The sequence below is a fragment of the Diachasma alloeum genome, unplaced genomic scaffold, assembly GCF_001412515.2.
Source record: "Diachasma alloeum isolate Michigan unplaced genomic scaffold, Dall2.0 Dall_scaffold_00200, whole genome shotgun sequence".
Classification (NCBI taxonomy): Eukaryota; Metazoa; Arthropoda; class Insecta; order Hymenoptera; family Braconidae; genus Diachasma; species Diachasma alloeum.
The window spans coordinates 2,310,104-2,337,470 of NW_021680365.1; the positions used below are offsets into that span (position 1 = coordinate 2,310,104).

Consider the following 27,367-nt stretch of genomic DNA (forward strand, 5'->3'; position numbering starts at 1 on the left):
TTTATCACTTCGCTACTGAATTCATCGCTCCCCTCACTGTTGTAATCGAGTGGTAATCACGCGGAACAGCAAGTGTCTACGTGATTCAGCCCGGAAGGTGGGGGGAGCTATTGTCTGCACATCCCTATGCTCGAAAAAAAAACAGTGCGAGGGACAAATTTTTTTTTTCGGGTGATAAGGAAGAAGAATGAAGCGGTAGCCTTCATCGGGACGTCTACCCACGTAGTTTTTCTATTGTCTTTTTTAGAGAAGAGAAATAGTTTTCGCTGATGGTATTTTTAGACGACCCCGCGTGGCCTTTCGACCATCACCTGGGTCTCCATCAACTCCAGGAACAGGAACGGAGCCTCTGTGATAAGACCGCTTGGTGATTGATATTTGTTCATCGAGAGGAGACGGGTATTCAGGCGACATTTGACAATGCATGTACAGTCGCCGGAGGGATATTTTTGGCAAGGAAGTATGGCTTGGATTGAGGGTGTCAATCCTGAGATATTCTGGGAATAGTTGGCTGAGGGAAAGTCGCACTAAAAAAGGTGAAATTTTCGCTTTTTTCGAGAAATTTTTCCCGACTGTCAGAGGAAAAACTTCTAATTCTCAGTCATTTTCGCGAAAATCTAGTATAATTGTACTCAGGGGTAGCCAAATTTGTAATATTTTATTACGGTTACTTTTGTAGCCCTTAATTAGATAACATCACGCTTGAAATTTTTTGAGTACTTAAGAATTATCAATTCAAATATTCAAATTTTCAACTATTTTATCAATCAATAATTTGAGGTAGAAAGATTGACGATTACTTATGTAATCGAAAATCCCCTTTCAAGAAATTTGAATTATTCATTTAGTAGTAAATTTACAGTTTCATATTAACACATTTTAAATATATCATTATTCGTAAAAATCAGATTATTAATGTTATATTATTCGAAAAATTGAATCAACATATTTTAAACCTTCAATAATGCAAGGGTCAAATCGTTGTAATATTACAGAAATTTAATATTGATGGGGATCCCTGATTGTACTTAAAGTAGTACGAATAAACTCCAGTCAAGTCGTTGAGTGTAACGAGGAAAAATGAATTCACAAAGCGGAAAAAAATTATTCATCATTGATAATTTTTGCCATGAATTCTAACAGTGATGAGTGCAAGAAATTCAGCCATCGAATTCTTTCTTCAATTATCTTTCTTAATAATAGTCTCTCGTTTGACTAGGGTGTTGCGACATAACACATAAAATTTTGACACATTTTCATGATTTTATATATGATTTTTATATTTTAATGATTTCATGATTCATGATTTTATATAATCATGATTGATAATTTTTCCCATGAATTTTAGCTTCGATGAGAGCAAGAAATTGATCCATGACAGTCTTTCTTCAATTATTTTTTTAATCAATAGCCTCTCGGTTGACTAGTGTTGCGTCGACACACACGGAAAAAAATATACTTGAATTGAGTATAAAATATACTTGATTCAAGTATATTTTAGTGTAATATAAGGGTTAGCCACTAAGTGTGAGAATATAAGGGTTAAAAATTGTAGATTAAAAAATGAGGGTCAGAATATTAGGGTCAAAACATTAGGGTCCGTAACTTCCACTTTTTGACCCTTATATTCTCACACTTAGTGTCTGACCCTTAAATTACACTTGAGAGAATCGAGAATAATATACTTGAATCAAGTATACTATATACTCCAATGAAGAATAATATACTTGAACCAGGTTTACGCATATACTTGATTCTGGTATAAAATAAACTAAAAGGTTCACACCACATCAAATTTCCTCATTTTTTTTTATCAAACTCTCATTTTCCGATAACAAGATTGCCTTTAATTCAGGTACAACTGTCACTTGCTAAAATTTTACGATGTGTACCGGAAAATGTCAACAATGCGATAGAAAAAAAGTTCAGTCAATAAAAACAAAATTGTGTTCCCATCTTCGTGAAAATATCTCTCCCTATCCTCAACGAAAAAAGTTTTCCAACTCCCGATATAAAAGAGCAGAAGATTCTCCTTCGAAAGTTGGATTATTGAAGGACTGGATCGGTCGACTAAAAGTTTTGGAACACTCGAGTGAGGAACATGCAGCTCCTCCAATAGCGCATGTGTCCATAGTCAGGGAGCAGAGACAGGCGCTCCTCTGCCTTTTTATATTATATTTTTTCTTCGATTTATTTCGAATGTTTTCTTTTCTTTTCAATTGGCCCTTCTCCTCGGATCCATCCCTTATGGACTTCTCGGAATGATTCCTTCATGGACATGACAGTGTTCATTGCGGTAGTCCACTCGAATTCGGTCAGCGGATAGTATAGTACTGTTGTGCGATGCCTCTGCGGCCAAGGGGTGGGTATAATACGTAGCAAATGATCCGTGCCAGGCAGCTGCAAATTTTTCACGTGTTTTCGTTTGATAGGTGGGATGCACACGGTGGCTCGAGTGGAATGGTTATGAATATGGGGATTAAAGTAGTATAAACATAACTCAAATTTTGGAGATTAAAATCCGAAATAAATTCTAAATGAAAGTTAATATAAATAGAACGATTCCGGTTACGTTTGTGCTCAATCTGCCATCTAGTATCATTAATTAAAATCAATTTAGAAGTACCAAAATAATACAGAGTCTTATGAGAAAGTGAGCATTTCGGTACTGTTCCTCACAGCTCCTCATCCGGAAATGCATACTTTCCAAACTCGGAAACTTGAAAATCACCACAGAAACAAATTTCTCCCGGGCTCTTGCGATGGGGTTTTTTACTCACCTCCGGCTCGAACGGCAACTCCACTCGAGTAAAGTAATAATTCTTCACACTGAAGAAAGGCCAAATAAACAAAATTGAAAAAAAAGGAAAATTATAGATTATAAATTCTAAATTAACAAGGAATGATTGTGCATCCTGGGCATCTTTAAGGACATCAGGGGGGATAAACGATTCATCATCGCTAGGGTTAATTTGTGTGTTTGTCAGGTCTTGGAAGTCGATCGTGTTTACTTGTGCTGACGTACTTGCTGTGTCGTCACTGGTATTATTCACTTCACTAAAAATGTCTTTTCATCACAAGGTCCACAAAGTATTTTCTGACGAATGTGATTATAGCCACAAATATACAAAGCCACATTCGTCAGAAAATACTTTTGGACCGTGTGATGAATGCAATTTTTCGTCAGAAGGCCCGCAAACCGCGATCTAACCGGACGAAGCGAGGTTAAAATCGCGGTTTACCGGGCCTTCTGACAGAAAATATTTCTCACCCAATCCTAAGAAATACGGGTGGGCAGTATGACCCGCTGGGCGGTACAGGCACCACCTACCCTACGCCCTCGTACCGAAACCAATTTCGAGGTTCATCCAAAAAATAATTTTATAAAATAAATATATTTTAAGATTAAAAAAACCGTATTCTCATGTTTTTTTTTCTAGAGGTGATGACCGTCCTTTGGCACCCCTAAACGGCACCACCAGTGATTCACTGGTGTTCGCATTCGCCCAAACTCCCCTTCTCCAGCCTCCCCCACTCAATTTATATTCGCGTCACGTAATACAACTGCAGAAGGGCAATAAGGTAATGACACGATGACGCAAGGGCTGCAGCTTTATCAATGAAATCGCCAATCACCTCGTCAACGGTGATCCATCAAACTTACCCAGAATTACCACATCAATAACTTAATTCATTACCGTATTATCGCATATTACCACATTTTCCGTCGAAAGTTTCCTCAATTCCCCCGATAATGCTGCCCCCATAATTTTCTACACGAAGAAAACTTATTCGGAAAATTTGATTTCCGGGTGAAATGTCAATTGATGAAAAATAGTTTCAGTGAGGAATCTCATCTCACATGTTGTGAGGAAAATAATGACACCTGTGGGAGCAAAAATGACCTCCGTACATTCAATTGTCAGGGTAAATTTAGAGAAAGTGATTTTGTTGTTTTTAACGAGGTTTGTTAACCATTACTACGCTTCGTTAATAGTTAACGAATTGTGGTAACAGTTGAGAAGCCTCACCAAAGGAACTAAATCGCTCCACCTTTTGTATCAGTGTATATACGGAGAGAATTGACTAGTAAATATTACTATGGCCACAGGAGAGATTACTATAGTAACATAGTAAAGGGTTTTTTTAACTATTCCAACATAGTAATTCTTAGTATGCCCCACCGTAATGCTCACTATGTCCCATGGTAATGTAACATAGTAACCATTACCATAATATGTGTAACACTTACTATGTTAACATAGTAACGCTTACTATGTCACATAGTAAAGGTTATTATTACTATGTTAACATAGTGGGTGTTACTATGTCCATAGTACCTATTACCGTGGAGAAGCTTACTATGCCCCATAGTAAGCATTACGATGTTCCATGGTAACCATTACCATGCCCATAGTAATTCTTACAAAACTTTGGTAACATTTACTATGTGCGGATTCCGACATGGTAATCTTTACTATTTTATTTTCTCTGTGTACTCTCACATTTTCATTGAACAATAGTTTATCACAAAATTTTTGACGAAATGTAACGATGGGATCCATGACTCGTACCGCACTGTTGGAAATTTCTAGAAATTTCCGTCACAGCGTTATCGGAATTTTCGAGATTGTGAGGTTGAATTCAATTTCAAATGAAAGCGTTTACTAAATTTTAGTCATCTTGACAATCTAAGAAAATTGGGTTTTATGGTGATTGCCTGTCTCTTATGTTAAACAATCATTGATTTTTCATGTTAAACCATTATTGATTTTTCAATGAAAGCTTAAATTTCCAACCTCATCGTGAAAATTAAACATCACATACAATTTAAGTTTCAGTAGATTGAAAATTCAGAAAAGTTGTTACCTGAATTTTAAAAATTTTCAAGGTTTTTCAGTGCCATGTGGACCTGAAAATCGAAAATTACTTGAATATTCAACAGACAGAAATTTCATGTAGCTTTGCCGTTGTTAAAAATGTCAAGCTTTTTCACTCGAAATTTCAACAGCAATTTTCTAACAGTGCGGTTGCGAAACTCGGTCACTGAAGGTACTTGAATTCTTCAGTAATGTTTCCTCAATTTCCTTCGTGCAGTACCTCCACCGAACCAATTGATGATTGAATTGAATCATCATATTCTCTCTATTCGCATAGCCACCGGGGGCATTGAAACGAGCAGTCCGGAAGGGCCCGCGCGCTCACAGGGCCCCTGCCACAACAAGTTGCAACCACCTGGCAGTATGACCACCCAGTCACCTCCAGATGCTTCCTACCGCCTCGTGTCCACTATCCGCACCACCTTTAACAAACGGTATTACAAAAAAATTTCCTTTCTACTCGAGTGCGAAGGAGTCACGATGTCACACTCGGTTGAACCCAACATTACCGGACTATGCAACCACATTTATCTTCAAAAAATGAAGTCTTCTCTCGGTCCGAAGAACTCCACCTACTCCATCGAGAGAAAAATTGACCCGCACCCAGAGAAAAAATTAGTTCTGCCGAAAAATTATAATCTCCGCAAGAGATCTTTTGTTGCTTTGAATCAATTTAGTTGTAGACACTAAAGAAAGTTTCCACCAAAACATGATGATTTCCGTAGTGGGAATTTTTCCGGTAAAACATGTATATGTCCTTTGGGTAATCAGGGAATTCCCTCAGGGAATAAATCAGAAGAAACGTTCGTGGTTTCATAGATTTGTCGGGGCGAAAAAAAATTAAAAACGTTTTGTATCGATGAAATAGGAAGTTACTGAAAATTTGAAATTTTTTTTCTTACATTTATCAATAGTTATACAGTGTGAAAGTTTCGATAGCGGTCCCGCAGACCGACAGTTCGGTGTGAAGACTGTAATCAGTGAAATGTCTCTGAAAATTAGTAAAAACTTGTCATACCGAGAAAAAAGTTGGAGAAAAATTACCAAACAAGTCAAGTAACCGTGGAACAACCTCGATTTCCCGTACTTTTTACTTCCAAATAGAGCATTGTAAACGTTCAAATTGAAATTTTGGATTTTTTGTGTTACATCGACGCATTATGATCCAAAAAGTCAAAAAATGCCCTTTTTAAACTGTCTCCGTACCTATGTATGTATATGCATAAGTATGTAAACAAATTTTTTTTCGATTGTTCGCTAATGAACCGATGCAATTGAATCTTTTTCTCCTCAAATATAGGTATTGTTGAGCCCTATGATGAATCCCCATTAATTAAAATTTAATTCATTTATTAATTTTTAAAACTTTTCAAATTGAAACAAAAATTTTTTTCACGATAATTAAAATAAATATTCTGAATTGATTGAATGATGGCGATGGCCATAATCGTTATTTTGATTCATTTGAATTGCAAAAATTCTGTATTTTTTGAAAATCAGAATTCCCGGGATATCTTTGAATATCATGCTTCAAATGAATTCAATCATAGCTTAAAATGTTTGTTTCCACGCCATTAAGTCGAAGTTAAAAGATGATTACGATAGCTATATAGGTTGATTTAATTTTGATGATGATTTTTTTAAATTTTGAATTTTTCATGAATTTCTCTGAAAATGAGCTTTGTGATTTCTTCAAATGTGATGTTCCAAATTCATCCAAGTATATATAAATGAAATTTTTCTATTAACATGTTATCAAAGGGCTGAGGGGAGAGATAGAACCGTAAAAAAGACAATCGGTTGTACAGAAGAAAGGGATAATAAGAATAATGATGATGCTAACATTCAGCTCAGTTGAAAATCTGGCAAAGTTAGTTAAAAAGAAATCTTATTCAATCCAACAAAATTAAATAAACAATTAATTATACATGATAGAAGGAAATGATTTGGAAAATAACCATTCAGAAGCAACTTGCTAATTAGCAAAAATAACAAACACTATCGGCAATACAAGATTGCAATTTCCCACTTTCTCCACTAGTTTTGACTGAAATCCCTAATTAGTCTCCAGTCTGACTGATAGATTCCTTAAAATCAGTGTCTCTGAAAATGAGTACCAACTTCCCACACAAATCAAAAGTTTAGTTTATCCGTCTTTTGTATACCCTCTCGGGTGTTTACATTTTTTGTTCCCCAACCCCTTAAGGATGTTCGACACCCTTTTAGCCAAAATTGACGTTGTTTTCATTTTTCTGGCAAATTATCGATGGGAGTGACGTGAAAAAATATAACGATTTTGTGGTTTGTCATTTTTTAATGGCTCACGAAGTTGCGTAGTGGTGCGATAATTTTCATGCGTTTTTTCTACAGTTTTGTGATTCTTTTTAAAAGTTTAGAGAAAACGCAGGAAAATGTTCGCACCACCTTAAAATTTCGTCAGTCATTAAATAATGACAAAACGCAAAAACGTTATATTTTTTCACGTCAATTCCATCATAAGTTTGCCAGAAAAATTAAAAAAACGTGAATTTTGGCAGAAAGGGTGTAGAATATCCTTAAGATCTATAAATGTTGATAGTAGAGCCATATTGGTTACCTCAAGTTTTACAAAATATTTGAACATTCCATGTCATAATACATATTACATATTGATATATTGATATTACCAGAATACATTGTTCATCCTTTACATAAGTAATCACATTTGAACTGCAGGACTAGCCAGTCATATACATAGTAATATCACAGGATCAATTCCATATCCATCTTAAAGTACGTAGAGAAACAAATCAAAATTTATTCTCTCCGAAGCTCCTCAAAAACCCGAAAACCCCCTTACCTTCTCTCAAACCAAAGAGCTTGCACCCCGCTCCCCCCCAAGACTACCGAAAAGGCTTACGAAAAAGCCCCGAGAGAGATCGGCAATCGCCCGAGCGTTGGAGCGAGCGGGTAACCCCCGGCAGGTCGCAAAAGAGCTTCAGACACGGGGCATCGATTTCGCACACAGGACGATGGCTTCACGGTGGTGGGGCGAATAGGGGGGTAGTATTGGGGGCGGGCGGGAATACCGGGGGGGTGTCGGTACGGTTGAGCCGGCGTCGGCCGTTTGCTGGCGCTGCTGCCGCACTCCCCCCCCCTCTTTTTCGATGTGTGCTTTAGCATCGCCGCAGTACCACACAACCACCCAACCACCAGCGAACAACACCGTTCCACCCAGGCTAACGATAGCCCCCCCGCGACTTCACCACCGATGCACAAAAATAAGAGGGGAAGTGAGCGAGAGAAGCCGAATGCGCGAATGAGAGAGAGAGAGAGAGAGCGAGTGAGAGCGAGAGAGAAAAAAAAATACTGTACCTACAATTTCATCGTCTTCCTCGTCTCCTTCTGCATCACTGATACCAATGGAAATTCCATCTCTGTCTGTCTCGCTGGTTGGGCTACCACGCGACGCGCGTGCGGGGCAAAGTGAGCCCTCCACTACTATCGGGTTGGCCCGCTGTCGCTGTCGGCCGGCGCCCGTGTGTTGTACGCGTTACCGCCGTGCTGCCTGGCGAGCCCTCGGCGCTCAGTAGTCAGAGCGCCGTGGCAGTCTTCAACGAGCTCCCCGCCGTGCTATTAGCCAATGCCGGTATTGTGTCACGTTAAGTTCGAGACACCGGTACATTATCGGACCGTACTGTCATTTTTATCGTAATAAATTTATTTATTCACACTGCTCGAACAGACAGTGGACAATTAGCAAACGAGACATTTGTTTATGCCAGCCTGGTAAATAAATTCGTCATTTGTGTTATTTTTTTATTTTCGAATTAACAACGGTACAACCCTATCTGCGAGTGCAGTGCCACCGGCGACCCGTACCCACAACGCGGAAGTTCTACGGTTCTGTATTTTTTTTAAATGCCTCTTCATTGCTGATTGGATCCCCGTTAAATTCAATCGGGCCCTCGGAGTTATCAGCCTCACGTGGTTTTGATGTTTCACTTTTAGTTGTCAATTATACAGCAGCATTGAATTGACAGGCGTGTGCTGCTGGTGACGAGGGGGTGGGTGGGAGTATTTGAAAACCCTAGGACCGCGTGGGACAGATCTGATTGTGGAAGGGGTTATCGTATTAGTGGTGAATAGACTGCCCTGGCGAATGAACAGAGCAGAGCAGGTGACTTCAGGTGATGATTTGAATGCTGATTACTGGATTTTGTGAATAATTGACAATAAAATAGTCACTGACATTGTAGAATTAGCATTGATGTTCAACGAGGAAACAGAGGGGTGAAAGGGGGACGATTGGTTTACTAGAGCGATACGTTTTTTTTTGTGGTTGGTGGCCCCGTTAGAGGGTTTCGCTCGGTCGCGGTATCTCACCCCCCCACTGTATAGGGGTCTCCTTGAATCGCACGTCAATCATCCCAGCCGCAATCCCCTTTCTCCGAGACAACGGCTTAGGAAATAAAAATTGTGCAGTGATAAATTGAAACTAGTGGATGAATCGATAAAGTGCGGGAGACTAGTTGCTGATTATCAAAGTAACAACGGTTAATAGATTTAACACCTGGACGCACCAGTCTTGTGTTATCCGGTGTGTCTGTCAGTGTTTCTGTGGTGCCATCGGGTTGTGGTGATGCCTCGAAGATCATTTGATCAGTCAGTAGGCAAGGAAGAAGCCGGCGTATACCGGAAACGCTGACGAGACCAGTACCGGCTGGGACCGGTCCAGGCCATGATCGGCCCTCCAATCCAAAGGGCACGCACCCATCAGCGTCGTAAATATCCCATTATAACGTGCACTAGTGATGATAAATACTCAATACAGCGCGATTACAATGATGAATTATTGAAAGCAACGATTGATAAATTACGACTAGATGGTGAACGAGTGGTGGATATTAAATCATCGTGTCGTACTGGTGCGAATGAGGTGGACCAGTGGAACGAGACTGGGGTGTATCGGGGCAGTGGTGGGTGCTGCCAAAAAAATATACGACGTGACAGGAGATCTGAGAGATCGAGGAGTCACCTATTTCTATTGTTTGCAACCGCCGCTGTATTTATTGCACTTGCGTTCTCACCAGGTAATTCATCACTTTTGTTTCTCACTCTAGCGGGTAGCGCAGGGTCAGGGGAGAGTTAAGGTACTTCCTAGGGATAACTGTGGGGTGTGGAGAGGGGGCAAACATCAAAGGTGCATCGTTGGAGAAAATATGGAAACTTTGAAGATTCAAGAGTGAAGGGAAATTTTGCTTATCGGATTACTTTTTATTTATGAGTCGTTATTATTCAACCGACGATTTTTTTTCCTCAGTTGTTTTTATGATTTTATTGAGAAATTGAAACTATCGTCGGAGATCAGGCAACAAGGCATTTTCGTTAGACGAAGTTGGTGTTCCTGTCCTTTGATATGAAGCTATACTATGCTATAGTAGCTTTGCTTCCATTTACAGTTGAGCTAACCCTGTAGGTTCTAACCTTCTCTCACCGTTACCATGTTGCACCGCCATTTTTCCGTAGTTTAACGAAAATTCATGATCCTGTGGTACATTTTCAATGATTTCTCAAAATCTGTGCAGTAATAAATTATGAAATTGCAGAGATATATTCTTGAATTGTGTTCGATGGTGGAAATCGGGTATTCGCATTGCTTGTCTATTGTCGATGCTTAAACTGAACAGTTGAAAAGTGAGTCTCATAAGATGCTATACAAATGATTCAAGAGTGAATGAAAATTTTGCTGATCAGATTCCTTTTTATTTATGAGTCATTATTATTCAACAGATAATTTTTTTTATCCTCAAATTTTTTTCAATGATTTTATTAAGAAATTGAAACTACCGGCTGAGATCAGGCAACAAGGCATTTTCGTTAGACGAAGTTGGTGCTACTGTCCTTTGATATAAACCTATACTATGCTATAGTAGCTTTGCTTCCATTTACAGTTGAGCTAACCCTGTAGGGTTAGCCGCCATTTTTCCATAGTTTAACGAAAATTCATGATCCTGTGATACATTTTCAATGATTTCTCAAAATCTGTGCAGTAATAAATTATGAAATTGCAGAGATATATTCTTGAATTGTGTTCGATGGTGGAAATCGGGTATTTGCATTGCTTGTATATTGTCGATGCTCCTACTGAACAGTTGCAAAGTGACTCACAACACGCCGTACAAATGCTATTTTCAATCATTTTTTTACAAAAAACTGAGCAGTCAATTGTGCTCGGACTCCTTGTGACATATTTCTGGCCATTCCAAGAATTTTTCCTCAAAATTTCACATTTTTTGGACATTGTCGACCGTTCCCCTATGACTGACTGAGAAAGTACCTTAATGTCTTGATACATCCGATGAGACGAGTGGCGACCGCGGAGGGGGGGATCTTTCGAGGCAATTTTTAAACTGCAACAAGCGGCCCACCAAGCGTGAGACAGTTGACGCAGCTCGCTTGTCGCTAACGAAATAGTCGTGAATATCGTTCGCAGACACTTTCGAGCCGCGCCCACGTACTCAATGCTATTATTTATCCCCATGTCTGCGCTATGCCGGCTGCCAAGTGTATTTTTTCGCGGGGCTATAACACACGACTTCTCCACTCAAAATGAACGGACGTCTCATGTCCTCGGGTGTAGACGTTACACCAGACGTCTCGTATGAAATTTTTCCCACCTAGCGTTGCTCTGGGTAATGCAGGGAGCAAAAGGGATCGGCGAAATTGTCGAGGAAATGTGGGTAGCGCTGAGGAATTAAATGGTAGCGGTGGGGAAACATCACTTTTCGGGTTTTTCGGCACGTCGGAGTGCCTGGGGCAGCTTACAGGTTTTCTACAGGGAATTTACGATGTACAATGAACTTGAGAGTTTACGTGGTGAAGTTAACTCTGGACATTGGGAGATTTAGATTTGAGTAATTTTTGGGAGATTTTTTAGATACACTGATGGAAAGGATTAGTTATTGTTAGCGAATGGATTTGGTTGGAGACTAGGGTCTATTCGGTCCCATTCGTTAATAGTTAACTCATTCGTTAATAGTTAGTGCATTCGTTAATAGTTAACAAATGCACACTTGAGGGGCCTTGTTTGAATCGATTTTCACTTTTCAAGTGAACCATTCGTTAACTATTAACGAATATTCATTTGGTCATATTCAACTCGACCATTCGTTAATAGTTAACGAATCTCGTTTGGAATAAATGAATCGGTTTATCAGTGTATCGAGTACTGCTTCAAAAGGCTTACGCTTGGAGTCAATAAATTTTGAGGATTAGGAGAGGAAACTTTACACTGTTACCAAAATTTGGCTGAATTTCCCGGAAAAAGGCTCTGAATTCGATTTAAAGGGAAAATGCAATTTTATGTTTCTCCGAAAATTCAAGTAGTCCCTAGTAGTAGTTTATTTTTTATCAGCCGCAAGTCGGAAATTCCACAATTACATGAATTTTCAAGTGAAAATTAATATGCGCTACGGAATTCCCTTGAATTTTCCGGAAATTTCTTTGCAATTGAATGTTTTAAAGAGTAATTTTTACATTCTTTAGGGTTATTTTTACTCGACTGTTCTCTCCGTGCTGATAAAGCCTCATAGGTACAACCGTAACTGAAAATTAACCAAATATTTAATTCCAATTTGAACTGTTTCCCCTGCATCCCCTTTGCGACAGAAAATTCATGATCAATTCGTCGATCTTGTGCACTTTTTGAGACTATTGAGTGTCGGGGAGATGTTTAGTGTCTTAATGGTGCAATAGCAGCGATGATTCGCTTGATTGAAAAATTGATGACTTTTTACTGGCTCAATGGTTTTCGGGTGGTCCTGCCTACCGCAGCAATCGATTGAATTCATCGGGTCAATTGCTCTGGCGATTTTATTCCCGGAATTTATCCTCGAGTGATCTCACGTTAGTCTGCCCTCGGCAACAGTAACACGGTTTTTATTGATAATTTTTAACGGAGGGCGGTAATTTTTTTTCTCCCAGGAGTCATTCTGTGGAGAATTTTTCTCATCTAAATTTTAGCCAATAGAATTGCACTATTCGACTGTTATTTTATATCGTTAACACCGTATTCAACTGATAATTTTGGATAATTCCACTGGTAGTTTTTCATGCTTATATATATATATATATATATATATATATATATATATATATATGAAAAATAAAAGATTTCATGGTAGAGTGAGTCCCTTGTCGGAACTGACAGATGGATTGTGTCTCTAGTACACTGTTAGAACTTTTTATCTGAATTTTCCGCATCAAATTCCAGAAATTTTTGTGTGTTCAAGTTCCACTGAAATTTCAGGAAATCTTGCCATTGAAAAATCAAATATTCCGTTGATTTTCTGTTCAAATGATCTAGAAATCAATAAAATACTTGATTTTTCAGTTCATTTATTCTGTGAAAATTTAGAAACATCCGGAAAATTCAGGGAAAAATGGAAAATTCGTGTCATTTTGTTTCTGAATATTCACGTTCCATTGAAAATTCAAACAAGTTGTGAAATTTCCATCTCATTCCCACTGAAAATTCATGAATTGTCGTAAATTCTGCTGACAACTTGAAATTTCATAACCAAATTTCCTAACCACTCTCATGAGATTTACTATAATATCTTCCATGAAATTTCAAAAAATTTACAACAGTGTGCAATCTTCGTAACCGAAATTTGGCTGGAAAAATTCTCTTCCGAATACCACTCGAAAATACCTAATTAATAGATAACGAAATAGATAACATTTGACGGAGAAGTGGAGGTAGAATTATTTCGATTATTGCCTCAATTCTGATTTTGGCCAACCAGAGTGCAGTATTGCGGGTCACGTGACATGTTTCACACTGAATTTCCTCTCTCCTCGGTTCGCCCAATTAGCGCAGTCTTCGAGGGCACGTGACACGTTCACGTCGGGTTTATTTCGATAAGTCACCAGGCTACTAGTGAATTATCGACATGGTTCTAGTTCCACAGTTGCCTGTCAATTGTTCTCTCTGATTTTGACATTTCAATTTGTGAGAAAAGCTTGTGTGAGGTTGTGTTGATTTGACTCGAGATAAAGAGTCATTCAAAATGTGTCGATTTGGCCAGAATTCTTTTCGAGAAATTGATAACAAGATTCACCATTTTTTTTTACTTCTGTGAAATGATCATGAAAGGGGCCGTGGGACCTCCACCACTGCACTCTGATTGGTCGAACCCAGGAGGAAGGAAATTTTTTTCCGAATACTCCTCAATTTTTTAAATTGATGCGTATCGGTGATCGGGATGAGTTTTGCAGAAAAATCACTCACGCTTCGCGTTCGTGATCCTGCAATTTTGATCCTGCAAAACTCATCCTTCTCATTGTCACGCAATGAAGCTATCGTGAAATATCCGATAATTTTAAAGGTCTTGGGGTATTACAACAGAGAATTTTCGGTTATTTTCATTTAGTTGCACGGCAACCTTGAGTGAAAATTTTCTGTGAAAATAAATGAAGTTCTGGTATGAAAGTGGCTTTTACCCGCAAAAATTTCAAATACTGAATTTCTTCGGCTGAAATTTCAGTAAAAATCCCTAAATTTCAGAACTCTGTAAATTAACTCTGTTGGAGGAATGGATAGACTCTGTCGCTCGACAACATTAATGTGTTTACAATTATTTATACCCTCGGTCTACGAGAGGGGGAATTATAAACGTCGTGAGTATTTTTTAGCACACTCTTTTCGTATACGTTGGGACCGCCCAAGGCGTTTGTTGTATATCACTGAATCCACTTCGATTCGAGAAAAGAGAGGAGCCGCCGGCGGAAGCCCCTACCTCTTAAATTTAGACATTTTATACAAACTGCTCACAAGTTGTATTCTTTCTATAGTTTTTAGAGATGGTTTGGATTGGGTTCGAGTTCATCGTGCGATGATTTTTCAGTGGATCATTTGACGGTTTGGGGTGGATTGAGGGGTGTTGGATGTGAGTGCTGGATGGAATGACGATTGGTTTAAAAATGTAAAAATTATGGCATTTTTAAATGCTTGGATAAAATTTTGAGTTTTTGCTTCCGAATGGAAGCTTCGTAATCGTCCAAATTTAAGTTTCTACTTTTTTTGTCAGAGTAACTAAATAGGGGAGGGAAGGGCAAAACGGGCCACCGACAGATAATTGATAATTTTTAAAAAATTCAAAATTATTTGCGGTTTGAGGTCATTAGCAACTCTGATTAAATTGCGGTTCAACGACACTTGTTGTCTATAAAATCCCAGTGACGGTTACGATCCAAGAAGCTAATTTTTAATTCAACACATTCAGTGTTCCTGATTTGAAGGGGAGAATAAAAACAAGTTTATCCAAAAGAAAGAACCATAACAAATAATTGTTTCTGAGCCAACGTTTTGAACTCACTAGGAGTTCTTCATCAGAGCAATTTATTGAATCAAATTAGCCTAGGATGTTAAGGACATTTAAAATCGCCAAAAGATACCACAACAACTGAGATTTGCTGTCTGGATTTGAAGATTTTCCTTGTCATTTTCATAATTCAGTGAGTTTTCCGGATTACTACGAGCTTTTATGAAATAATTCAACTGAAATCGACAGTTTCCATTGATTTATTCATCAAATTGTGTGACATGAAAGTTAATTTGAGGGAAAAAATCATAACATTCTTAATTTTACGGAAAATTCAATTGAATTTCATGTTTTAGAGCATCTCGAGGAAAATTCCTCAAATTTACTTGAATTTTTAATCGTAAATAAATAATTAAAATGAAAGTTCAAAAATAAATTAACCGCAGATAATTTCCATGGAATAATTGAACTGAAATTTGCAGTTTCCCTCAACTCTTTCATTAAATTGTTTGACTGTGAAATCGATTCAGAGCGGGGGGGGGGGGGGGGAGATATCATGCAATTTCGAATGTCACTGAACCATCAAGTGAATTCCAAATTTTTGAGCAAAAAATAAAGCAAAATTTTCTTGGAATTAAAAATATAAGAATATATTTACCTGAATTTTCCCCATTTCTGCGCCTTTTCTATTAATTGTTTTTATCAAGGTGTGAATTTTCAACGACGAAATTCTTCAATACTTCAATGAAACTATCACTTGCTAAAAGTCCCACGAAAATTACCAAAAATTTCAGTCGAAAATGTCGAAAAGTGATCTGATTTCTACCCAAAAATATTCAAACCACCATCTCAATTAACTCAACTTTATTTTCGTGCTCTCAGACACAATTCTGAGAAAGCCCTCTTTCAAGTTTAATTCGGAAAAAAGGTAACAAGATTTTCTTATTCGAATACAAAAGAAATATTTGATCTTTCGGTTCACTACACTCTGGAATGCGCCTGTGAGAGTAGAAAAATCGAGGATTCTTTGGGATAAAATGTCCCTACCCCGCGTGGCGCCTCGTGGCCTCTCTCGATCGAGTTAAAACCCCTTTTATACTTGCGATGAAAAGAAAGTCTCGAAATACCCGCTGAGGCGATTTAAAAGGAGAGAAAGAACATTTTTCGAGGAAATAGGAGAAGGGACTACACGTGAGGGTGCAGACGGTGCAAGATCTCAAGGTGCGTCGACCCAAATTTTTCGGCTCGAATCGTTGTTGATCCAATCAAAAATCCGCCCGGATGACCTTGTCAGGGTCCTGCGCAGGGATGAGGGAAAAAATCGTCGGTTCACTCGTGAATGAATAATTTCCCACATGTTCTATTTTCCCAGTCGAAGTCTCGTGATCTCCAGCCGAGATAAAATAAATAGATAAAATAAATATTGGGGCTGCACTTGATTTTTCAGAGACATTTGAAATTCCCCAGATTTTTTTCTCTCAAATCGAATTCGAGGTCTTTTGCCGGAAAATTCAGCCAAATTGTTTCATCAGTGTATTAATGTCATCGATATCTAATAAAGGAATTTAGGGAAACAAAATAACGACGAAGAACAAATCTAAAAGCGAAGGTACAATCAATGACTCAAATAAGTATAAAGGCAACGGATCCACATGGTTCGCCCTCGTTTCTCTCTGGCCATTACCAAGATAAGTACTCCTCATATTTGCAATGGGTACTCTTCCATATTTATTACCGTATCCTCGACCGTTTTCCAATGGGATGCGCCATGCGCTACTTATTGTTTAAATAAATTACCTGAGGAACTATATTTACAAAAATTTGGAGAGAACTGAGTAATATTTGTTTTTATAAACTGAATGTCATTAGTATATTCGATATCCGTCTGTTTTGAATTTTTTTTTACTCATCGAATTTAATTTATTGTATACTTTTACAACCCAGTTATAATAAATAAAAGTTTCATTCCATTGATTATTATTAGCCTCCATTTTAGACAGTTTCACTGAAATTGCAAGAAATTTTGTCATTAAAAATTCACAATTGAATGAAAAATGAGTAAAAACTGTAAATATCAGTTCAATTAGTCCATAAAAAATAATAAATATCATGAAAACTCAAGCGAGTGAAGGAATTCTCGCCTTTCTGCTGTTTAAAGTTTTAAATCTGATTGAATTTTTAGGGACTTTAAATGTTTCATGATTTTTCTCTCCTGAACTGAATTTAATATCGTTCTCCTGAAAATTTTCTTCTCAACAGTCCAACTTTCTTTTCTTAAGGATATCCAAGTACTTTGGCTACTTTTGCTCCAGAGAAATCGTTTTCTACTTTCGTAGTCGTAAATCGGAGCTTTCATTTTATGCTTTCATTTCAAGTTTCAAGTTTCCGGGCTTTTTACAATGATTTTATTATTTAAACTTTGTAGGTCTGATTTTGAATTTCTTTATTAAACCGTAAAAAAACACTTTACAGAACTGAAAAAAAATTGGAAAGTTTACTTTGGGAAAAAGGCTGATAAAATAATAGAAAAATTGCAATTTTTTCAAATTTGCAATATTTTCTATAAATAATTTATAAACAATCGATTTATTTCCATAAAAATCCATTCTTCGGAATCGCAACAAATTTATTCAAGTTAAATAAGAAGATTATAAATGCGTTGACTCGCAAAATTTGATTTATTTTTTAATAATCAATATGGACGATTTTCCTCTACACGAAATTCCGCGCTTTTTATATAGAAAAATATTGGTTTCAAGTACAATATATAATTTTATCTTTATAGCAACTTAAACAGGACAAAACATTATTCCAATTAATAATTAATACAATTACTCAAAGCTTCAAATGACAAAATGATAAGAAAAATAATTGACTGACCGGTCATGTCAGAGGTTGAGAAGCACGAGAGCAAGATGTCTCGCGTGAGAAGTAACTCATCGAATCACAAGCGACACATTTCGTCAATTTCCTAAATTATTCCAATATTTTCGGGATCGACTGGCGCGGGATATTCGAACAACTTCAACTCATTACACAGTGCAATTACCTCAAAATACTCGAACCACTCTCACCTCTCATCCATAAAAAATGTTCCCGAAAACAAAACATTCCTTGCCACTACCCCACGAAAAAACAAAATTAGAACCTTGTTACAAAAATAGACGAATTAAATCCTCAAAACTCCCTAAATTGTCTAATCTCTAAAATAGAAAAAAAGAGAAATAATGACGACAACAACACGAGAAGAAACAAATAAAACAAGCTAATTGCCGGAGGAGAGACGACAGGCATCTGGGAATACGTGCTTAGGTGGTAGGGAGCAAAGAGGTAAAGTGACTAGTGGGTGGGATGGAAGTATAAGTGGAGAATGAAGGCGCAAGTGAGGGCACTGGGAGGGAAGGTACAGCCAGTACACAGCAATGGGTATGACAGCTGGCTGTCACGGCTAGTGCTTCGACCATGTGCGCTCACCAGTCATCGTACCTTATATCTATACTCATTCGAGACTGCATTTCCCCCATGTCACCCTCATTTGCCATCACGTTGCGTGTACGTCTCTCTTCTTCTCTCGTTTGTTACTTTCTTATTCTTGTTTTTTCTTTCCTCTTTTCATTGGGGGTTTTTTTTTCGCCCTCTTGTTACGTGAAAATTAACCGTCTCCCTAGTGATGAACGCAAACACTTGACATTCAAGGGCACTCGGAGGTCCTTTCGAGTGTCAAGTCCTTGGGGTTGAATTAGGTATGCCACTGGGAGAATTAATTGAAAAGAAAAATAATGGACATTTTTTTGAATGTCAATTGTTGGGGTCTTTGTTGGAGGGGAAGCTTTAATTCGATCAACTGCTTTGATTTTAGCACTGTTGAATTTTTTTGGCTGGAATTTTTGGTACAGTTGTTTGAAATTTTTTTGAAGTCATAGTTTCACTGAATTTTCAAGGTATTTTGTCATTAAAAATACACGATTTGCTAGAAAATTATTGGAAGCTGTAAATTCCGGGGCAATTGTTGCAAGACGCTTAATGGAAATCATGAAAATTCAAAGAAATATGTAAATTCAAGGAAGTTTAGGTATTTTCGTCTTCGTGAGCCGCAAAAGTACGGAATTTTATGATTTTTTTTTGGGTACGAGCATAAATTGAAAAGAAAAATAATGGACATTTTTTTGAATATCAATTGTTGGGGTCTTTGTTGGAGGGGAAGCTTTAATTCGATCAACTGTTTTGATTTTAGCACTGTTGAAGCTTTTTGGCTGGAATTTTTAGTACAGTTGTTTGAAATTTTTTTGAAGTGATAGTTTCACTGAATTTTCAAGGTATTTTGTCATTAAAAATACACGATTTGCTAGAAAATTATTGGAAGCTGTAAATTCCGGGGCAATTGTTGCAAGACGCTTAATGGAAATCATGAAAATTCAAGGAAATATGTAAATTCAAGGAAGTTTAGGTATTCTCGTCTTCGTGAGCCGCAAAAGTACGGAATTTTATGATTTTTTTTTTTGAGTACGAGCATTAATTGAAAAGGAAAATAACGTATATTTTTTTGAATATCAATTGTTGGGCTCTTTATTAGAGGGGAAGTTTTTCATTACTCCGTGAAAAGTGTGTAGCGCACGCCGAAGGCGAATGGTACCCTCTCAAATATCAAAGAACAATTTTCCCGCGAGTGTCGAACCCTATTTTTCATCACGATCTGTGGAAAGTGGAATTTTGCGCGCGCGGAGCGTCCGTAAAATTTCCCTTTACGCACAAGTGATGAAAATGTATTTTCTGACGAACACACACCCTCCACACTGATAGAACGTATTAGTTATTGTTAACGAATGAATTTTAATTGGAGGTTAGGGTCTATTCGGTCTCACCAAATGTTCATTCGTTCATAGTTAACGAATGTATAGTATATTTGAGGAGCCTTGTTTGACTTGACTTTCGCCATTCAAGTGAACCATTCGTTAACTATTAACGAATATTCATTTGGTCATATTCAACCCTACCAGTCGTTAATAGTTGACGAATCTCGTTTGGAATAAATGAATCATTCTATTAGTGCACACCCCCCAAACAATCACTCCCCATTACAAAACATCATCAATCATTCCTAATCCAACTCCAATACTCAATGGCACTACACTGAGAGAAAAACCTGACGTTCGATTTACAATAAGAAAATAGTTGACGCAGTTTTGGTGAACGATACGATTTTTTTTTGTATGCAGCACATAACATTATAGGGGAGGATGGGGCAAAACGGTCCCCCTTCAATCGTCAATATTTTCCGATTCAATAATCCGATTGGGAAGAGTTAAGCTCGTTTTGAAGAATGAAAAATTATCTTCAAAATGAAGTTGAAACTGGGAATTTTCACAATGTCATTCACAAGTTATTGACAATTGAAGGGGGGCCGTTTTGCCCCACCCTCCCCTAGTAACTTCACAAGCATAATTTTTGCAAATCAAAAGGCAGTTGAACTAACCAAAGTTCAAGAGTAACCATGAAAAATCTATCGTGAGGAGAACTATAAAATAGTTGCAATGATTACATTCCATTGTAGTAATTACTTCTCCGGCCATAGTTACCGTAACCCATGAAAAATTATTGAGGACTTTTTACTATAATTCGATGGTGATGGAATATAGTCAGAAGAATCATATTTTTCTCTCAGTGTATTACAATCACTTATTCCCAATACAATATTAATTACCACAATAACCTCCCATCCCAGTTAATCCCTCGCCCAGCCGCTAGAACACCTACGATGGCCTACCCTAACACTCATTCAAATCGCTATTCCGTAGAGTCCGGCGATGTAGGTTGAGCCATTTGTCAGTGACTGCCTTGAAAACCCTCTCACACAGACATACCCTTTGGAATAAAGTGAGAGAATCGATTCGCGATAGCACCCCCCACCTCTCCCCCAGAGATAGCATCTCAATCCCGTAATTGCGAGCCACGAGTTCCCTAACGTTACGATCTGTGGAGTAATTCCTCTAATGCGATGTGTTGGGCTTTGCAGACATTCCGGTATAAAATAGAGCGACAAGCTCTGAGAATTTTTGTGGAGAAATTTCGGAAATTGTATGCATTACATGCCTGGGCCTACGTTCATGGGATGATGATCCGAATATATGATTCATAAATTTTTAAATAGTATATTTCGGAACGAGTGAGACGGAATTTTCACGCGTGTGAAGCTGCCAATCACACGACATTGGTAGAAAATTACTCTTGAAATTGCAAGTGAAAAAGCTTGAAATTTTTAACAACTAAGTCACATGAAATTTCTGCGTATTTCTTCACTGATGAACCAGTTAATTTCTTGAATATTCAAGTAATTCTTGATTTCCAGATCCATACGGCACTGAAAAATGTTCAGTGCCGCATATAAAATGAAAAAAAACAATAATAAAAAAAAAGATATCTTTTGATATCTTTCTTTTTTATTTTGATATCAATAATCATAAAAAGACAATAATAAAAAAACACTATCAATATATTTTACTGAAAAGAATTATGATTATTTCAAATAACTGATTTTTCAGTCTTATAATTATCACATTTTATTATTATTACTATCATTATTATTATTATTATTATTATTATTATTATTATTATTATTATTACAGGTGTATATATATATACTACTGTATATCGCCACCGTCCTTTTAACGGCAAATATTATTAAAAACTATCATTTTACTACCGTAAAATGTTGTGTGTGTCAAAATTAGGAAAATCAGGCGACGACTTTGCGAAACTCTTAATCTATTAAAAATTCAATTGCATCTAATGTTTAATTTTCGCAATGAATTTGAAAATGCAAGCTTTCGTCGAAATATCAATCGTTGCTTAACAGGAAAAACACAACTTTCTTGAATTTTCAAGATGAATGAGAAATTTTATGAACATTTTCGTTTGAAATTAAATTCAAACTTACAACATTGATAATTCAGATGATGCTGTGACTGCAATTTCAAGAAATTTCTAACAGTGGAGCTGAATAAAATTCCTGTCTCACATGTATCGAACAATATTTTTTGACAGTGATGTTCAGCGAGTGGTCGAACTGTGCCTTTTTCGTTTACAAGTATACGAAAAAGCTTTTTCATCACGCTGTGACGAAAAGTGAACTTTTCGGCACGCTCCGCGTGCCTAAAAGTCTAATTTCCGCCACATTGTGATGAAAAATATTGTTCGTAACTCGTGAAAAAATGTTTTTTAGCTCGTGGGATTATATCACTCGCCTTCGGCTCGTGATATAAACCTCCCACTCGCCAAAAAACACTTTTTTGCACTCGTTACGAAATATACTATTCGTTTACTTTTCATTTATGAGTAAACGAAAAGGCACTTTTCGGCACGAGGTGAACGTAGCAGTGTCAAAAATATTTTTATATAGTTACCGGCCCGAGGCGAAGCCGAGGTGATTAAACCCGGACTGAAAACTAACTTCAGTCCTGTCTGAATGTAGAATTATTTGACGGAATGAAATAACAGGTAAAATTTTGATATTTCAATTGATGATATACAATGACACGAAAAAATGTAAAAAGAGAATTGTGAAATAAGAATTTACAAACGAGCACTCATTCGGAAGCAAATTGCTAGTTTATTAGCAATAATAACTATCACTTATAAAACAAGTGGTGAATTCCTCTTGTATTGTATATAATATAATTATTTTTGCTAATGAATTAGCATTATGATTCCGAATGGTTATTTTGCATCATTTTTATCATTTCCTTCTATCATGTTTAATTCATCGCTTATTTCACTTTATTAAAGTCCACTTGTTTTCCCTAAGAGTGAACCATTCGAATTTTTCTTGTGCTTTTCTCTCCGCGTGTTTTAGCTGTAGTCAGCAATAAGGTCGATACGGCCCTGTAGTGTGTCCTTCGATTCCGTCCAAGTCTTGTTCGTCCGGGGGTGTTTTGCAACCCGATGGGGCGAGGGGGTTGGAGCATAAGGGGCCTTTTTAACCGTTGTGGTTGACGCTTTACACCAGCATGAAAGCAACAAAACTTCGACCTATTGTTTGTCATTGTGGTTGAGGAATATGTGGAGTTCCACTGGCCGTGGGGAGGGGGAGTTTTGTTGGCATCATGGTGGTGGTGAACGCCGGCGATTGGTCGCTCGGGGGTTGCATAATGCAGCCAACACCGAAGCGAAATGTATAGTCCGACTTGGCCGGCAGGGCGTTGACTTCGAGAACGATTCAACGGTGGAAAAGTTGAGGAGTTTGTTTGGAATTGTTTTGCTTTTTTAATGTGACTTATGCTTTTATTGGGTGAGTGGAGAATATAGAGGGGTTGTTCCATACTTGGGGGTTATTTTGATCTAAAATTATTTTCAAGTTTTGAGAAAGTTTAGAAATGTTTTAACCTCGAGAAAACCTTTTTTGTCGAAGAAAATTGATCTCAACTTGAGGGTTTTTTTCTTGATTCATTACGTATTGAAATAATTTCTTTTGCTTTGCAATTGTTCGCTAGTGAATGCATGGAATTGACTCTTTTTTTCAAATGTATATATTATTGAGCCCTATCGATCGCCATTAATTCAAATTTAATTCATCAATTAGTTTTTCTCATTTTCGAATTATTTCGAAAATCGGTTGTCCCACGATAACTAAAAAAAATTATCTGAATTGATTGACTGATGGCTTTAAAAATTTGTTTGGATGTCCCTTTGACTGAGTTCGCTGATGAAGGCAATAGCGATAATCGTTATTTTGATTTATTTGAAAATTTGCAAAAATTTTGTATTTTTTGAAAATCAGAATTCCGGGGATATCTATGAATATCATCCTTCAAATGAATGCAATCATATCTTAAAGTGTATGTTTCAATGCCATTAAGTCGAAGTTAAAACATGATTACGATAGCTATATTAGTGGTTTAATTTTTATGATGGTTGTTAAAAATTTTGAATTTTTCATGAATTTCCCTGAAAGTGAGATTTCCGATGGTTTCTTCAAATGGGATGTTTCAAATTCATTCGAGTATGTGTAAATGAAATTTTTCTATTAACATTTTATCGAAGGGCTGAGGGGAGTTGAATAGAAGAAAGGGATAATAAGAATAATGATGATAATAACATTCAACTAAGTTGAAAATCTGACAAATCTATTTTTAAAAAATCTTATCCAATTTAATAAAATGAAAGAAACAATGAATTATACACGACACTGAAGCATATTGCCAATTTATTAGCAAAAATAACTATACTATATGCAATACAAGAGCAATTCCCCACGTTTTTTATTCTACTGAAGTTGTTTTCGAGATATTTCGGTAACTATTGGGGCAGAACAGGTAATTTTAAGAAATCCAGAATGAAATTTATCTGTCCTTCGAATAAAGCAATTTCAATCTCCTCTACTTGTCAAATACTCAGAATTATTCCTGTGTTAACTACGGAACATATTTTTAATTTGAGAAAGTTTATTTTCCTCGGTGTTGATTGATACTTGGCGAGGGGATTTGGATGACCTCTGTTGCTCTATAGACCGCACTCCTTCCCCAACTTCCCGGGATTTCCTCGGGGTTCATCGATCGCCCCCAATCATCCACAACTCCGTGTGTCCTTTTATCAAATTATTTCGGAGGATCTTTCCAGCGACTGCGAAGGGGTGTCACACGGCGAGTGGGCGGTGGGGTAGGTTTGCATTTCGTTAAAGGTGTTCGGAATGAGCCTCTTCATGTGTATTTTCTAGGTCGCATGACGCAGCAGGGAAGGTCAGGATTGGTTCAAGTCCAACGAGTCGTTTCTATAATTAGCAAATTTCCGCGCCAGCCACGCCACAACTGGGGGTCTATCGTCAGTGCCAAGTATTCGTTTATCTAGACTCCCCGCTCACCACTGTTACACCGTTCTGAAATTTTTAATGATACGGGGGGGGGGGGGAAGGGTAAGAAGATTGGGTTAAGATTTTTTTTTAACGAAATATCCTTCGCCTCGAAATTATCATTTGTTGAATAGAAATTACAAGTGTTTGTTGGGCAAATATATGCACCACTCAATAACATTCACTTGATAAACCGGAGCCTCATATAATTCTCTGTAGAAAGAGTGTATTTCCCCGAACGACATATAAATGTCTCACGAGAACAATTAATACTACGAAAATTATCATGTTTTGGTGTTTACATATCGAGTTTACATATTATTCAGATTTTCTACTTCTATTTTGTCCATCCCAGGATTACCGTCGATGTTCCGGTAACTACCACTGACCCAGTTTCTCGGATGTCGCCCAGAAAAAATTACCCCAAAATATTTGGATATCCTTAAGTAACTCCTATTAAATTTTTCAGTTCGTACCGAGAATTCTTCGTTTTTTCCCCATTTTCTTGCCGAAAATTATCAAAAATGATGGAATGACTTCAAATATGCTTTCTCTGCGTTAATATTCACCCAAATCATGAGTATCTTGATTCAACCCGTGCAGAAATTCGCTGTGACTAAAACTCCGCCTCGGCTCGACTGTATTGCAAGCGAAGATTGAGCGAAGAGATTTCTCAAGGAACACAAACTTACTCGAGAAAACATATTTTTCCTACAGTTGTAGTCCACGCAGACTGAGGTGACGCGTGGGCAGCTCGTCAATCTTTGAGTGAATTTTCACTACTTCAGTTTCATTCCAACTGCAATTTCACTTTGTAAACACTTCCTAGACGTGACTCGTAACATTAAAGAATTTACGAGCCACAAAATTCGGATAATTGTTTATTTCAGTGCTGATCAGCCCACAACATCCATAAAATTGTTTATTTCCGTGAGAATCGCACCAGTTCTTTGAAAATTCAATGCAACCGTGGGAGATAAATGATTTCGATCCACAACAAAAAATCCTCAATTTTGACATTCACTATCTTATGGAATAATCAGCTGTTGCAGAGTCTGGCTGATGCCAACTCTGTTTACGCCGATTTTTATTGTGCATATTATGTTCTCCGAGACATTGTGGGTAATTTTTCAATGTTTCTTGACAATTGGGTGAAGCAATGAGTCATCAACGGAACGATAGATCGCATGGTCTCGTGAATAGTTCTCAGAAGTTCAAAAAAAGCTAGAGGAGAATGTGCATTGGGCGAATATCATTTTTATTTCTGTTTAATAGTATTTTATTCCTGTTTTTGTAGATGGAGAGAAAAATTAAGGGCTTCATGTGGGCGCTCTTAAAAAATTACATCTTTCAATGTTCACTGAAAAAGTTATTCTTTTACATTAATCGTATTAGACTCACGGGGAACATTGATGGAAATTCCAGAATTCCAGAACTCATTGGTATCGAGAAACAGACATCGGCATAATCGAAATTTTGAATTACAGTTAAGTTTGGAATAAGTCTATTGTTAATATTCCTCACCAATTTTTTTATTAAAAAAAAAAATCATCAATTTAAAATTGCAAATTCCGAATTATTTTGCCAATCATCAGCTTAAATATTCAAATTCGAATGATTTTGTCAACCAATAATTGAGAAATTAAATCACCAATTATTATATTAATTTTCAAATTTCAATTACGATAAATAAATCTAAATTACTATAAGGTGCAACTTATCATAATATTACTAAAAGTAATGGTTGATGCCGATCTATGCCGAGACATTAAATCAGTAGCGAAGGGGTAAAAGGAGATGAGTCAATTTTGACTATTGACCAGTTTGCATTCAATATCTCGGAAACTAAGGGAGATAGCGAAATTTTTGTTATAACCTTTTTTGTGGAGCCGATTGAGCGCTACAACAAATGTAATTACAAAAATTTTTCTATCTCCCTTAGTTTCCGAGATATTGATTGAAAACTGGTCAATAGTCAAAATTGACTCATCTTCTTTTACCACTTCGCTACTGACATGAGCGAAATAAGAATTGTATACGGGTTCTTATTGAGATATGGCTTCATTGAATATTTCATCCTGCATAGGGAATCAAAAAAAAAATTGAAAAAGTTTCGAGATATGGGGAATGATATGCTAAATGTGATGGTAGCGAAAACCGATGAAGTATCGGGGTGAATAAGAGAGATATTTCGAACCCCCCCCGCACTTATTTAATCCCATAATTTCTCAATATTACCCACCCCTTTCCCCTCAAAAAACCGTATTTTAGGATTTCAAATATCTTAAAATAAATTTTTTGGAAGTCTTGGTTTGAAGCCTGAAAGGCTTCAATTAAGA

General features: G+C 37.2%; 1 protein-coding gene across 1 annotated transcript in view; it reads left to right on the forward strand.

Annotated features, from left to right (window-relative positions):
- The first annotated feature begins 9,600 nt into the window (after nt 1-9,600).
- The window catches only part of LOC107035786 (protein kinase C-binding protein NELL1), a 93,605-nt gene continuing 75,838 nt past the window's right edge, over nt 9,601-27,367 (forward strand). Inside the window, exon 1 of the mRNA XM_015253377.1 lies at nt 9,601-9,952. Coding sequence (XP_015108863.1) covers nt 9,601-9,952 — 352 coding nt within the window. The remainder of the gene's footprint in view (nt 9,953-27,367) is intronic.